The sequence below is a fragment of the Filicampus tigris genome, chromosome 4, assembly GCF_054856515.1.
Source record: "Filicampus tigris isolate MCC_2025a chromosome 4, RoL_Ftig_1.0, whole genome shotgun sequence".
In the NCBI taxonomy this organism is placed as follows: Eukaryota; Metazoa; Chordata; class Actinopteri; order Syngnathiformes; family Syngnathidae; genus Filicampus; species Filicampus tigris.
In genome coordinates, this window is record NC_141220.1 from 21,983,604 (window position 1) to 22,000,608 (window position 17,005).

Consider the following 17,005-nt stretch of genomic DNA (forward strand, 5'->3'; position numbering starts at 1 on the left):
TTGGCTTTGTCATGGCGGTTGGCAAACAACTTAATGGCGCATTACCGCCACCAACTGATATGGAGTATGAGTCCCAATTTTGCTCAGCCTAATAGGGAAGGAAGAAAAATAAGATAAAAATAATAACAAAAATAAACAACTATGTCCTACTAAGTATTTCCCTCAAATACTGCAAAGGCATTTTCCTGCTTGTGCTCATCCTCAAAATGTGTAAACTAAAACGACTTTTTACACTCCAAAATCTCATAATCAGGTCTTCTCTCAACCTCATATCTTTCACACCCGAATAAGACATGCTCAACTGTTTCTAATTCCCCACAGCTAGATTCACCCATTCACCCGATTTATGTTTACCCACCCTAAACAATGTACTGTTCCGCTCCGCGAGCCTAAACCTAATGCATAGGCAGTCGCCTATATCACGCGGGGTTGATGGGTTTTGTAAACCCATTGGCCCGCTTGTGTTTTTTAATGTATTGTTGCCGCGGTCGACCCTCGCAGAGGCAGGTCAGGTAGCACGGAATGTAACGTCAGTCTGCGTCACTGCATAGTTTTTTTTTTTTTTTTTTCTGCCCACGGAATTTCCAACACGACCCTGGGAGCTAGTTGATGCGGATCTGTTTGATCGGAACCATCCCTGCACACCCGCTGATCCCCCCCAGCACCACATGTTCTTAACAGAGAAATTCCAAAAGTTCTCCTCTGAATGGTTCTTCCTTCACACCACTTCTAGTCCAATATTTCCATTCTACATTCTACATTGAAACATTTCGAATTTACATTACAGTTCATAATGTACTCAATAAGGGGGATGTTATGGTAGAGACTCATTGCATGAGCTAACCCCGAGCGTCCTCTTGTGGCCCAGGGGAGTTACTGTTTTGACGTTATAAAATAAACGATTGCAATTCCTTCAATTCGGAGCCGTCTGTCTCGTCTATTTAGTGGAGCCCGCACTTATAGCTACCAACACAATGGGCGAACCCTAAGGATATTCAATAAGAGAAATGGTCACGCTAAATCTCTTGCAACATTTCTACCATTTTATTACAATGGCGGTGCAGCTCAGCGAGAAAAAGTTGGCTTGACGTTCGATATTCACGGGTTAGGGACAGTCCACAAGTGTTATATTTGTTTGTGTCATAAATTGACGAAAATATTCACCAAAAATCAGTTAAATAACTTTTTGTAATTCCGATTTCTGTAGTAGATGAGCAAAGGGAGGTATTCAACTACTACACCTCAAATGTTCCTTTTATAGATCATTTGTGAGAGGTTGAGGCCAATTCAACAATTAGTATAGTGCTAAACTGACACAAATATTCACCCAAAATCGAGTGAAACACTTTTTCTCATTCTGATTGCTGCAGTAGGTGGCAAAATAAAGCCTCTAAAATTGTATTGTATATAGGCCATTTTGGAGAAGTTTTATCAATTTTTGATACCATCACGCATAAAATTTGTGGATGGTCCCTAACTCTAACTGAATATCGAACGTCAGAATGTCGAACCAATTTTTTCTTGCTCGGAAAGCGAAGCTAGTAGAAAGCGAAGCCACTACACTATTTCCTGTGCTTCCTGCAGCGCGAACCAACGGCTGAAAAGCGTAAAAATTGACAATTTAATATTGAAACTGGAAATACGGAAATTTGAGCCCTTTCCAGAAAACTTTTTTGTAGTTTATTTTTAAAAGGGGCGTTAAAATGAATATCCTATTTTTGTTTCAAAAATGAAAATTGAAAATACAACCTTAAATGTGGTTTTTGATTTGCGTTTCATAATTAAAAACAGAATGAACGTAAGGTACACGGACCCGAAATAAGGCTCACATGCTGTATTTGTTTGAGATTCCTGGAAGTTGTTACAAACAGCATTTCTCCGACTGACCAGGAAATGGCGACAGCGTAGCGCCTGAAGACGATATTGTGACCTGTACCGTAATGTCATTTCTATCCTAACTTCCACAAACTCTACACGTGTAAAAAAATGTTGGTATCACTGTTAAAGAAATGAATAAATAAAATGATAATATAATAAGTAAAATACGAAAACCACTTTCTCACATCAGCATTTCTTCAATTGTGTATTTCTTTTAAAACAAAAGAATAAAAGCTGCAGAGAATAGATCCAACATAAACAGAGATCCAAAAATTACATGATATATTTTTTTTATTCGTGGCCACAATATTAATGAACCATGAACACAACATGCTAATGTGTGACCATGAAATAGATATAATGGGTGCACAAAATACTAATTTGTGGGTTAAATTTCACATGAACAACTTTGACATCTGGGTTAGCAAATGCCGCACACCTTTGTTGGAGACCTCAGTGTCTGGTGTTCTTAATGACAAGTGTAAATAGTCTGTTCTTATCTTTATCCTGCAATGGCAGCTTTTTCACAATGTCTTTGTAGCTTATTAACAGCCTCAAAGAAAATGCAATCTTACTAGTGTGTCACCATAGTCTTTAAACTCCCACATTTTTGTCCAGGACTGTTTCGTGATTTATTTTTTTGTAATTAGTCTGCTGAACCACAATCCAAAATTAGCTATGTCTAAAAACAAAAAACTAAAACGTAAACTAATACTAAAACAGTTTTTGTGTTTTGAAAAAAATAAATAAAACTACAACTAATAAAAACTAACAGAACCACCCTGAAAACGAATTACTAATTAATTAATAAATTAATTAACTAATTACTTTGCACTTAATATTTCACTTTACTCAATTTACTGTCAAAGACTAAAATTAAAGTAAAAAGTACTGTTAAAATGAACCCTGGGAACAGGGCATCGCTGACAAATACGCTAATTATCATACCTTTGACAAATACGCTAATTATCATAACTTTGATCATTCAACTGGCTCAGTTACATACCGTCCATATGATACTCACCGTATGGAGTATGATGATGGGTGTTGCCAACAATTATGAAACTTCCCGAGTGTCAGTATAGTCTGCTAAATATAGTCGTCTGTTGTTGACATGGACAAAATGTTAAATCCCAATAACTATATACAGTACACCCAGGTATAGTATAAGTCTGTATCTTACTTTTCAGGATTTTTAATATAAAAATACATAGGAAACACAATAAAATACATAAAAGCTTAATACAAATAAAAAGCTAATTTCCAGTAGCCAAATCATTAAAAATATCTGTTTTTTAAAGAATGCAATAAAGTGTGAAATATAAATGCTTCAAGCAACATTCAAGTTTGACAACTATTTAAAAACTAAAAGTGCTAATTTTCTCCCAGAAAACCTGCTAAGCATAGTGAGAGAGAAGCCGCCCGTCTTCATCATAGATATTTCATTTTAGTCAGTGTACTCTATTTACATTATTTATTAGCAGAGCTGGGCAGTCCGTCATGAGGGTTCTGGACGGACGCCCATTTTTGGGATGGGGGGGCGACAAGTTTAAAAAAAGGGACGGACTAAGCAAGGGCGGAGGCAGATTTTAGTCCGGACGTGATCGCGAGGTAGCCAAAGTTCTTCTCAACCTACTCTGCGAAATGGGCAAACGATAAAAATGGTAGATGTCAACAAACCCCACCGCTTCAAACGCACCATCCGTGCGAGAGATTCAGCTCATTTGCCCACTGCAGGTCCCCCCCAGTCCGGGTCTTGGGTTGTCCGTGGCCTGAGATGGTCTTCAGGCCCCTCCAGACTCCCCTGGCGTTATTCTGCAGCAGCTGCTCCTCCATCCTCTTCCTGTAGGACCTTTTCCCCTCTCTGATCCTCCTCCTCAGCTGGCGCTGCACAGTCTTCCGCTCCTCTATGTTGCCTGACGCAAAAGCCCTCCTCTTCTCCTTCAGGAGAGCTTTTATGTCTGGTGTGATCCAGGGTTTGTTGTTGGAGAAACACCTTACTGTCCTGGTGGGTATGGTGTTCTCCATGCAGAAATTTATATAGTCCGTAACAGTGTCTGTTAGACGACTAATGTCTTTCCCGTGAGTATCGCTGAATACTTCCCACACAGTTGTGCTGAAGCAGTCCTTTAAGGCCTCCTCGGCCTCTCCAGACCATCTCTGAACCGTGCGGGTCACAGCTGGCTGCCTGCGGACCAGAGGTTTGTACACAGACTGGAGAGCCACCAGGTTGTGATCAGCTTTGCCCAGCGGGGGGAGGGGCAGTGATGTGTATGCCTCCTTGGTGTTGGCATAGAAAAGGTCCAGTGTTTTATTGTCTCTGGTGTGGCAGGTGACATACTGTGTGAATGAAGGCAGAGAGGAGGAAGGGGAGGCATGATTGAAGTCACCAGAGATGAGTACCAGGGCATTTGGGTGCTGTGTTTGTAGCCTGCTCACTGCTGCAGTCAAGACATCACAGGCTGTGTCGCTGCTGGCAGCTGGTGGGACGTAGACGGTCACCGCGATCACATGACTAAACTCTCGCGGGATGTAGAATGGCCTCATGCCAACAGCTAGCAGCTCAATATCCCTGCTGCAAAGCTGCTCCTTAATCGTGATGTGCCCAGGATTACACCATCTATCGTTCACAAACACAGCCAGCCCTCCTCCTTTCCTCTTTCCACTCTCCAGCGTCCTGTCCGCGCGTATGATTTGGAAGCCGTCCAATTCTACGACCGCGTTATAATGAATGCCACATCCATCGCAATTACTCCTCCGTACACTCACCTAAGGCGCGTTCAGAAATGCACTACTGGATATGAGAGTGGGTATGTACAAAGAGGTAGAGTCTGCACAAAGAGGTAGAGTCTGCTCCGCTCCCATTAATTTCCAAACGTAGCCAAAACTGGCGCACTGTGTCCCCATTTGGAGCGCATCTTAAATTATTCGCTGGGGGCCGGTGTGGGGCGGGGGGGTAGTTAGGAGTCCGAAGGTGTAGCTGCTATGCCGAAAAGTACTTAAATAGTGGTTAGCATTTTGGTCATGAATTGTCATGCATTGTTCTATCTTCATTATTATTATGAATTTATTAAATTTCAAGCAACAGACTCACCAAGTTTCAAATGGAGTGTGTACCTGATACACCAAAAAGACGCTGGCCAACAGTGACAGACGCTCACCCCCTGTGGCGTCCGGCCGGCTGTCGGCACGTCACGCTGGAGGAATACACTGCAGCGACAGACAGCGACGTTGACTATTAAAGTACCTTCTGCGCATGCATAAGATGTCATACCCTTCCATACCATCGGCGGCGGTAGTCACCATTTCTCATGGTTAGAAAATTCCAACCGGAAAGCTTTTGGCCAGGGTCGGATTTTTTTTAGATTGATTTATTATTATTTTTTTTTATTATTTTTTTTTTATTATTATTACCGTGTTTCAACAAATCTTAAATACAAACAAATAAAGTACCGCATTGTGACAATCAAATGACAGGTACAAATACAAAAAACAAAGAAAAAAAAAATAAATAAATAAATAAAAAAGAAATCAAAATCAGACAAGAACGTACAGAAGCGTATTGCTGCCGCACCAGGAAAATTAACCCACAAACCTTACTTTGTATCACGTTTTCACATGATAAGTATCACATTTTTACATAAGTTTCACGTTTGTACATGATAAGGTTTGTGGTTTTTTTTCTTCCTGGTATGACAGCAATACGCTTCCGTAAGAATGCTTCAAGAGCATGTGCCTTTTTCTGTTCTATTAGCTTCAAAGATTTTACAAAGAGACTGATCTCATTCTTCAAGTGAGATATAGTAGGTTTCGTCTTAAAAAAATGACATTTATGAATAAAATGTTTACACATTATTAGTAAACTATTGATTCCAAAGTCTAGTTTATTATTCTTAATAGTTATACCAATTGGATCTCTTTCATTGTTAACACAGCTAATTGAATCCCCTTGAGTTGTAGCCAGTCATTATATCACAAGAGAAGAAAAGATGTTCTAGGTTTTCACTTTCAGTTTCACAGAAAACACATTTCCCAGTTTCCATTTTGAATTTATATTTTAGATAATCATTCGTTGGGTAAATTTTGTTTATGATTTTGAATTGGTTTTCCTTCATTTTAAATGGGATTGGAAAAGACAGGTAATTACATCTGATCTTCTTAATTTCTTCTTTTTTAAAATCTTTTAAGATGTAACACCTTTTTACAGAGTTTGGGAAACTACAATTTTGTAAATAATGTCTTAGTGTGTTATTACACTTGGGATTAAGAAAGGCCATGCCACCAATCCAGAGTTGTTTCAAATTAGGTGTAACATCTGAATAGTATACATCTTGTTGCACTATAGAAAAAAGAGATACTGGAATAGCTTTTACAGTTTCATTGTACTTCTTGGTACAATGGATTTGAAATTTCTCACAAAAATCAGCATGCAGTAGAATATTACCCTCATCATTCAAAAAATGTGCAACTGCCCATATGTCTTTAGACAACCAATCTTGAATAAAGATAGACCTTCTGTTGAGGGTTATATATCTATTATTCTATATTGGAGAGTTATGTGGCGTAAAATTATGTTTAAAGATTAGTTTTCAATAAAGAAGTATTGAAAACTCTTTGAAGTCTCTTTCGTGACTTTTATATTAAATAATAATTGCATAGCATGCTCTTTCAGAGCAAATAATTCACATTTATTTAAATTTAGTTGTAGGCCAGAGGCCTTTGAAAAATGATCAATTGTTTGCAGAACTAATGGAATTTGAGCTTCGTTTTTCAAAAACAGGGTTGTATCGTCAGCCAGCTGACTTATTACTAATTGTTTACCCATTATCTCGATCCCTGCAATTGCACTACTTTTAATTAATATTGATAACATCTCTGCAACCATTATAAACAAGAGGGGAGAGCTTCCACAGCCCCGGCGAATGCATCTATTTATGTTGAATCTCTTACATGTGCCATGATTTAAAGAAACCAAACTATTTATATCAAAATATAACATACCAATAGTGCTAAAAAATTTTTTTTTCTCAAAACCCAAATGATTAAGTGTTTCAAAAATAAAAGGATGTTCAACAGAATCAAATGCTTTGTAAAATTCTAAGAAAAAAATAAAACAATTTTCCTCAATAAGATCACTGATCGGGGCGGCACGGTGTTCGACTGGTTAGCACATCCGCCTCACAGTTCAGAGGTTGTGGGTTCGATCCCGGCCCCGGCCTCCCTGTGTGGAGTTTGCATGTTCTCCCCGTGCCTGCGTGGGTTTTCTCCGGGTACTCCGGTTTCCTCCCACATTCCAAAAACATGCATGGTAAGTTGATTGAACTCTCTAAATTGCCCTTAGGTGCGATTGTGAGTGCGGATATTTGTCTTTGTGTGCCCTGCGATTGGCTGGCAACCAATTCAGGGTGTCCCCCGCCTACTGCCCGAAGACAGCTGGGATAGGCTCCAGCACGCCCCGCGACCCTTGTGAGGATAAGCGGTATAGATAATGGATGGATGGAAGATCACTGATCGCTCCTCTCCTTAACACCTTTCACCCCGAGACACCATCTCATGTTCGTTCAAGATTTTTCACTTTTTCCAGAAGCCCATCATTTTCTTTCAACAAGCGTTCATTGGTCTTTTCCATTTCCAGCATTTTCTTTTTAGCTCCTTCTAACTCCTCCGAGTTAAATTGAACGGTCTTTGTCAAGTTAGCAATCATAGCTGTATTCTGTCTGTTTTGTTCTTGAATATCATCAAGCTGTGTCTCCATCCCGGTCACACGCTTAATCAGTTCCATTATTGCGTCAAAAATGGCATTGTTGGAAACTTGACCATCATCCTTATTCTCATTTGGTTTTGATTTCTTGTCTATTGTCTTACTTGGAGTTGAGGGAGCAGAGTCGTCGTTACGACCACGTTTCGTCTCTGTAGTCACCTCCATCACAGAGTAGTTGTGTTCATAAACTTCTAGTGATTTTTGCGGCGTTTTGGTGGTCGGAGGCACCGGAGGCTGTAGTTTTGCAGGTTTAATACGCGTAGCAGTGTTCATCTTCTCAATCTGGGTGGAGACCAATGATTTTTGACAGCAAAAGTTACAGTCCAAAACGGAGCTAATCAACACATAACCTACTTGTCCGCCATCTTAGTGCCTTCACTCCGGGGGCAGATTGTAAAAACGTAAACAATGCATTCAGCTCTATTCTTCGCTCATGATGAACTCCCGCGCGAACTAAACCATCACGTTTTTGACACGGTATTGTGTAATCATCAACCCTCGCTCTTGTACTTGTAAGAAGATTAAGGCAGCGGAGGCGTGCTCACTGTTTTCCCGCCTTTGTCACTTCCCGTCGGTGCTAGCTAACAGCCAATCAGAGTGACCAATTGTCACGACTGGCGACGCCGATTCAACATACGTAAACGCTCCCAAGACGCTTACAGACGGATTACGACACTACGACGGTGGCCACTACACCAACCAGACGGCGCTTAAAGACGCCACGAAGCTTCATGACCTCGATGTCGGTTTGGTGTATCAGGACCTTTATTAAGGCAAAATAGACGAGCATATTTTGATGCAGATAGATTCCTTTATTTACCTGACAGAATGCTCCTTGACATTGCAGATGTGTTGTCAATAACAATCAAACATTGTGAGAAAAACAGAGAAGTTTAAAGTAAACCCAAAAAATGTAAAGACACCACAAAAGTTTGATGTTGTCTCACTGAGTGATCATGATTAGCAAACTCTCTGAGTGAGCGAAGACAGCAAGTAGGATGAGCGATTAGTAGTGGATATGGTGCACATCCTTGATGCAAACATACACACTGTGGTCTGTGCAGTTGTCAGTTTGCCACATTCCATCTTGAAGAAAAAAAATGTGTAAGTACAACAGCATTATGTTGTTAGAAAACATATTATCGGTTTTACTTACCGGTCTCATCAATAATCACACAGTCACCCGAACTGCTATTAGGCTCAGAATTTGTCGTATCAAAGTTACGGAAATTATTGATTGAGCCATCCATCCATATGTAGTCATCATTCTGGAAGAAAAAGTCACATTTGAATTAATCACATGAACATAACGAGTGCTTGGATTTAGATCTGCCGTTCATTTGTCACAAATCATGAAATTGATTCAATTGGTTTAATGTCACACATTTTGTGGTAGGAATTTGGAGGGAAAGGTCAGGTGACTGGAATGTTCAAGAATTTACAATTTAACCGTAAAGGAAACTTGATTGTGTAACAAAATTGTACTAAAGTCTGGTGAATATTCGACAAATGTAAAAATCTACTGCATGTTCTCCTATCATGACGTACCCAACACTACACCTCCTTGCTTTAATCTGGTGACAAGATTGAGTCTGGACACATTTATTTTCTATGTGGGAAAAATACTTCTCAGATACAAGTGACAGGATTCAATCAAAAATATTTTTACTGGTCAATGTTTCACCTGAATAGCATCTTGGAGTCCAATCCAGCTTTGATTGAAGTCACCAGCTGCTCGAATCAGTTCAAGAACAAGTGCATTTTCCAGGCCATTGTGGATGGAGACCAGATTCCCACTAAGAATGTTGCAGACAGCCTGGTGGAAAAAGTAAAAAGTTGATTTCACTTACAGGGCGACACCCCCCCAAAAAACGGACCACAACTTTCAATAGACATCATTTCATTCATTTTTTTACGGATTCAAATGCAACTTGAGGTACAGCTAGTTTATTATCTTTAGAAAATCACATTAAATCATTATACTTATTGGCATTTTCTTCTTCAGAAATATATTTCAAATTTCCCAAATTCCAAATCCAAATCTTTGGGAACTACTTCACTAGTATTTCTTTGCATACCTCTGCATCTGCAAAGCTCCTGGCTTCTTCTTCGAAGATGTAACATTTACAGTCCAACTGAGTCCAGTCTTTAGGACAGTTATTGCCTGCAACACAATGGTTGTTTTAGGAAGAAAACATGACACGTTGAATCAAATCTGGTGTCAATACTGACAAAGTCTGAAAAATTGTTCAATGGTAAAATGTAATGAGTCAAAGTTACCAACCTTTCAAATGACTCGTAGGATAAGACAACTGTGAACCAGAAAAACACATTGTTAAAATCTGACCAATACATTAAACACCATAGTTAATATGTTCATTAAAGTTCATTAAAATTTTGACTTACAAATCCAGTGAACAGTCCACTGATCCCATAAAGGAGGAACAACAAGCGAAGAGAAAACGTCATCTGCAATGAAAGAAGCATACTAAATATTTCTCGCAATATACTGCATACCAGCATTACATTTACAGCTGACCACGTGAAGCAAAAATGCAGTTAACGTAAAAAAAAGTCACATGGAATTGAGTTTCCAAAGTCGGATGAAAAGTCGTGTGACTTTACCTTTGCAGTCTTGATGGTTGATGCTGAGAAAGACGGCAAGCCACTTTATATATGCTAAGTTGACAGTCTTGGAATGTTGAAGGTCCAGTTATGTCAATTTCACAACAAGCAATCATGAAAAAAGTTAATAACTCAACATAAGTCAACAATATAACCAATAATTAAGTAGAACAGCGTGTACCACTCTTGGCTTGTCTTTGCCATGTAGGTTTTAGAGCAAAATAAATCACTGAAACTCAACTTGGTTTCTAATAGATTATTATTATTTTCACAGCAGAAAATAAGACAAGGAGAAACAGGAAGTGTTAGGACTGCCAAGATGATACTATATACATACTATATGTAACTCACTCAAGTTACATACTACGTCGCTGCCTGGGAGAAAGAGAAGGGTAGACATATGGATACATTTCACGTGTGACTTTATTGACAACATGTTGCCATATAAACCATGTGGATCAATTATTTCTGGGAAATGCACGACAACCTCCACAAGCATTGCTACTCAAAAGATGAGGGAATTTAGTCCCACAAATGACGTTGCCAGAGACTGTGGCATCACCGTAACATAGCAAGGGCATCATTACCTTGTAATGAATAGAAGCAAATAAATGCGTGGGAAGCTAAGGTGATACTGAGAGCACTTCAGCCGTGAAAATGTGTGCAATAAATGAGGTTTCTGATTATTGGTGCTGTTAATGCTGAGACAGCGTACTTGTGTTATTTAAGCAGAGTGCTGAGATTTTTTTAATAATGATTTCTAGTCAAATCATTTGAATGGGAATTTGACAGTCAATACATTGATGGGTGCAGGTGTACTGTAATGTTTGTTGTGAATATTATTGTTACCGAGAGATGCTCTGTCAGGTAGCGTAAATAGAATTAATCATGATTGAAATGACATATGTTAATTGTGTGGTTGTGTTTTTATATTTTGTTGATTTACATTTTGTTTTCAAACTTTACAGTTTAGATTTTTGTTTGACTAAATGCACTGACAGAAAGAAGCTTATTCAACTGGATCTGTCGCATTCCAATTAAATGAGCATGATTGTGCTTACTGTCAAAGCTAGCGTCCCATACTTTTGTGTCTTACTATATATGAATTTATGGTACGTGTGTGTCACCAGTAGGTAGGTAAAGTCTGTGAGCATCATCATATAAGTGAAATTAGTCAGTGTGTTGTTGACATCTTGGTATGATGAGGGTGAAGACACACCATAATAACAGCAAATCAATGTTATGATTGATGCCTGTCTTATTTTGCTCTCTTTTATATCAAAAATAAGAAAAATAATATTAAACGATGACTGGGATTTTCCACTGACTATAATTGCTTTTATGTGCCGAGAAGCATCCTCAAGCTTTGCCAGCAGTAAATCACACCGAAAAGGTAATGTCAAAAGCCAAACTAATTACAGTTTAATGACACTAAGTAATTTACGGTGTTTCAGTATGGTCTTTCCGGAGTACAATGAAGACAATGATGGACTGTTGATCTTGCAGATGTGCAAAAAATCCAGGAAATAAGTGACTGTTTTGTTTTTGATAAAACATATTAAATATTCGTGGGTTGCTGTAGCTTTTATTGAACATGGACGCAACACTCGTCTTGGTTCCATACACTGTTTTTCTCCTGCCCATCCTGCCGCTGCCTCTACTGCAGATAGTAGGCTACTTTAGCATAGATAGCCTCCTGGTGGTGTAGCTGTATCTCTAATCAGCACATCCCCTTTTCTTTAGACTTAAAATAAACTGTTCACAACAATACCCGGCATTCACATAATGTATAACATACTAACATAGTTATATGTATAAACTTTTTTTAAAAATCAGAATAAACCGAACATGCATACAATGCAATTTTTTTTCGTTTGTATTACAACCAAATAATAATAATAATTTTTTTTTTGTATACATAAATCAACTAAAGGTTCAGTCTGTCCGGTGTTTTAACAGTGCGTGTGGATCTTCTGAGCGTAGGAGATTGATCGCTTTGCTCCACACTGTCCTTTACAGGTGAGGTTGGTTCAGGTGTTGTTTTGTTGTTATCCTCATGCTGTCCATCTTGTGAGCTTGTGGCCTCTTGTGTACGCAACAAACCTCTTCTGTTTCTCCTTGGTATCAGTCCATCTTCAGTTTTCACGTTGTATGATCTCAGGTTAACTTTATCCAAAACAGTTGCTTTCTTTCTCCAGACGCTTCCATCTTCCACTCTGACTGTGTCATTGGGTGCAAGTGGTTTTAAACGTTTTGAGGACTTGTCCTAGTTGATCTTTTGCCTTTTCTGCAACTTTCTCATTTTGTCTGTCACTTTATCCTGTTTCTTGGTTGCAGTATAAGGAAGAGTGGTGCGAAGTTGCCTTCCCATTAGTAGTTCTGCAGGAGATTTCCCGTGCTCTAATGGTGAAGCTCTGTAGCTAAGAAGTGCCAAGTAAGGCTCTGCCTTACTGTCTTGTGCCTTTTTCAGTAACTGTTTCACAATGTGTACACCTTTTTCTGCTTTCCCATTTGACTGAGGATACAGAGGGCTAGAGGTCACATGTTTAAAGTCATATCCTTGAGCAAATATTCCCAACAACTATAGCAAGGTCCATTGTCACTGCAAACAATCTGAGGTATTCCATGCCTCGCAAAGATGGATTTCATGTGTGTTATGACACAAGCGGCTGACATGCTGGCCAATAATGCCATCTCTGGATAGTGTGACAAATAGTCTATGACTAGCAAGTAGTTTTTACCATCCAAATGGAAAATATCTGTCCCTATTTTCTGCCATGGTTCATCTGGCATGTCTATAATGCAAAAGTCCATTCACAACACTGAGTTCCGCCCTTAAGTTGTAGTATGGTTGGCATTCGCCTCTTGACCATTTCCCATTTAACGGTGTCATTACTTTTTGCAAACAAGTGTCTTTTTGTGTCTCAGCTGCAATTTGCTTTGATTTCATGTCTGACATAGGAAGTGACTTAGTGACCAGGTTTACATGTACCGGTACATTTACATTTATATTTCTGTGAGGCTTTGTTCTTTGTTTTGTGTTCTAGCCCTTGAGAGAGCATCTGCCAACACGATGAGTTTACCTGGCGTGTAGATCAAGTTGAAGTCGTAACGTTGTAGTTTCATCATGAGCCTTTGAATGCGTGGAGACATTTCACTCAGGTTTTTCCTTATGATGGCTATCAATGGCTTGTGGTCTGTTTCTGCCACAAATGTTGGTAACCCATAAATATAGCTATGGAACTTTTCAAATCCATACACTAGCCCTAAAGTCTCTTTTTCTATTTGGGCATAACGACATTCTGATGCCGTCGTTGTTCTTGAAGCGTAGGCCACTGGCCTCCAGTTGTCTCCATAAGCCTGCAATAACATGGCTCCGATCCCATCCAAAGATGAATCTTTGGATATTTTGTTTTTTCTCTGTGGAACCAAATCAGCAAGCTTTGCAGAAGCCAGACAACAGTCCTGATCGTTTGAATCAGGTGTGTTGGCAAAGGGAGAATCTAACACAGGCTGGATAGGGGCTCTCCAAGACCGGACTTCGGCACCCCTGGTCTACATCTTCCCCCTTCTCACCATTGCACCGCCACACTATAGAACAAGCGCAGACAATGTCTGTCACTTCCAGCCTTTATGAGAGACTTCTATTGTAAATTATATGTATTTGAATTTTTTCAACCCATTATCGACCTGCAAGCAATTACCCTTCTGTCTCACCCACTAGTCATTTAGAGTGGTTTGACTTGTTTGGCCCGTAGGTGAGGTGTTCAAAAATCGACTTGCATGTCGCCATTCCACTTTGCTGTACATTGATTGCCTCTGTCTCAAGTGTGCAGTGCTTTTAAAGAGGGAAATCAACCCAAACATATTTTTTTCAAAAATATGTACTATGCAAGACCACTGGTTGAAACAAGGCATTCTGATAAATATTGTGTTTGTGGAATAAGAGTTAATCCATCCATTTTCAGCCATCTCTGCCTGAACCATTTTGACCAATCACAGCTGACCTGTATTCTGAAGCTGAACCGTGATTGGTCGTTACCTGAGCCCTGAGCAGTTGTGATGTCATTTTCAGTCGACAGAAGTGACAAAATGGCCACCCTCTGAGATGGCTAAAAAGGAGTGGATTTTGCTGCTTAACTCATAATCCACAAATGCAATATTAATCAGAATGCCGTGTTTGAACTAGTGGGCCTGCTGGGAACATATTCTTGAAAAAAAATGTGTTTGGGTGGATTTCTGCTTTAAGGGTGCTTGTTTTTACTCATGAGAGGGTTTTAAGAAGCAGTATGGCTGCCTTGGCCTGATCATCCCCCCTTTAGGTAAAGCCTCTCAAGCATGGTCACATGATCTTTTTTTAAATGACACTTTTTTTTAAATAAATCTTGTATTTTTGGAACTCTATCTCTGGGAATCGGGGAATTTCTCTGGCCTTTTGGTGTATTCCATTTGCCTCGGAAGTCGGAAGTCAGAGTTGGGATTGACATCACGGCTGAGTTACCAGGGTTTATGGGACCATAAAAAAAATAGTGGCATTTCACCCTGAGTTGTCGGATGACGAGACTGACTTTGCTCCTCTACCATCCCAAATTACTGTAGGCAAATCACCTGTGGACCTTGATTCGAAGGTGAAGATTCTACAGGCTGAGTTAGAAATGCTTCAAGTGTGTCTGCATGACTCTCTTGACCTCCAGCGGCGTATGGTGCAGCATTGGCCACACAAACGCAAGGACACATGTTGTGATAACTCCAATGAACAACCTAATGGCCCTGTCCCGGTGGCAGTTTCGACACCTAACGTACCTAGTCTGCCCAGTGGTAGACCTCGTTACCCTGATGTGGAAACTTTAACTCCGTGTTCCCAACCAGACTTTTCTGACGTCAATAATACTGGCAGAATCCTTGCGGCTGCGTTACACCAAACTAAGCTTGAGCACCCGGTCTTCTCTGGGGATGGGTCAATTCATCCTGAGGAATGGTTGCAGTCTGTTGATGCCTACCGGTCATCATTCGCCCTGTCTGACGCTCAGATTCTCAGAGAGCTGCCTCGCTTCCTAGCAAAAGACCCAAGGAAATGGTGTAGTGTGCTCGTGACTCACTTTAAAAATTGCTCAGACATTTGTGAGTCATTTAGGGCTGTTTTCTTACTTGAGGACAATCAAGAGCGTATTATGAGAAACATTCTGGACTACTTCCAAAGTCCAGACGATCCACTTCCCACGTTTGTCGCCCATATGTTCAATGACTTAAAAAAACTCCGGAGTTCACCTTCGGAACTAGAACAAATTGAGCTAATATGCAAGCATGCTTTGGAGAAGTACAGGGACGCGTTATACGCGACGCCTGTCAAATCTGCCATTGACCTGATGTTGCGGGCCCATGAACTCCACTCTGTCCTTGGCCCTACCACCCTGCAGCCACCTCGTGTTTGGGCGAAGAATAAACCTGACAGGGAAACGTATTGTTTTAAATGTTCGATGCCAGTCTTCACATCTCGTACTTGGCCGAACTGCTCTTCAACATTACGAGGTCAAGCAAGTTTCCTGGATTGCAGTGGGGAGTCTTTGCATACATCACTTCCAGTTCATACCCCTGATATGGTTTGTGTGGTAAGGGAGGGTGAGTTTCAGGTGGCAGAGACAGCATCGGTTGATAGAAGGCAGGGAAACGTGCGTGGGGCGATGTCAATGCAGGGGCAACCCTCCCCCCGGAGTCTAATACAGCCTCTTTCATTTCAATCTCCTCAAGTGGATCAGCCCATGCTTGGTCATGTGGAGGAGACTCTTCTTGGAATACTCCACTTAAGGTGAAAGTAAACTTGAAAGGGGTAACTCTGGACGCCACGCTCGACACAGGAGCCTCTCTTTCGGCTGTGAGAGCAGATTTAGTCCCGGGACATGTTCAGAATCCATCCATGTCTAAATGTCAGTTCAGAGTTCTCCCTTTCAGTCTGTGCAATGCGCCAGCCACCTTTCAGAGGCTCATGAACTCTGTCCTTGCCGGTCTCATATACAAGACCTGTGCCGTGTATATCAATGACATCGTCATAGCATCGCCCACATTCGAACAGAGTTTGTTGGACTTGGAGAAAGTCCTAACCAGATTGAAGTCAGCTGGTCTTTCTTTGAAAATCAGTAAATGCCAGTTTTGTCTCAGTGAGTTGACCGTTTTGGGGTTTCCAGGTCACACCTTCAGGCACACATCCTGACCTGGATAAGGTGAGAGCAGTGACCAAATTCAAGGTACCCTCCACTGCAAAGCAGGTTCGACAATTTCTGGGTCTGATGGGTTACTACTGTCGTTTCGCGCAGGACTATGCCAAACATGCTGAGCTGCTTTTTGCCTTGACGAAAAAGGATGTTCAATTCAATTGGGACAACAGATGTCAAGCAGCCATGGATCTACCAAAGGATCGTATCACTTCGGCACCCGTCCTGAGGTTTCCTGATTTCTCTTCTATGTTTTGCTTTGAATGTTTTAAAGCACTTTGAGTTGCATTTTTATGTATGAAAAGTGCTATATAAATAAAATGTGATTGATTGATTGATTGCCCTTTTTCCATACACACAGACGCTTGTGACGCTGGCCTTGGAGCGGCGTTAATGCAGAAAAATGGGGAGGGTAGAGATGTGGCAGTCGCGTTTGCTGGCCGTGTTCTTCATAAGGCAGAAAAAACATATTCAACTCCTCAAAAGGAGTGTCTTGCTCTCATATGGGCTTTGGAGCACTTTAGGCCATACA

General features: G+C 40.5%; 1 protein-coding gene across 1 annotated transcript; it reads right to left on the reverse strand.

Annotated features, from left to right (window-relative positions):
• Positions 1-8,430: 8,430 nt before the first annotated feature.
• On the reverse strand, positions 8,431-10,205 carry LOC147148945 (galactose-specific lectin nattectin-like). Its single transcript, XM_086027504.1, has 6 exons — positions 10,046-10,205; positions 9,924-9,951; positions 9,718-9,803; positions 9,324-9,455; positions 8,796-8,907; positions 8,431-8,725 (listed from the first exon to the last, which is right to left on the reverse strand). Exons 1-6 carry the CDS (start codon positions 10,160-10,162, stop codon positions 8,646-8,648), a joined length of 555 nt encoding a protein of 184 aa, XP_085883630.1. The 5' UTR covers positions 10,163-10,205; the 3' UTR covers positions 8,431-8,645.
• Positions 10,206-17,005: the final 6,800 nt, after the last annotated feature.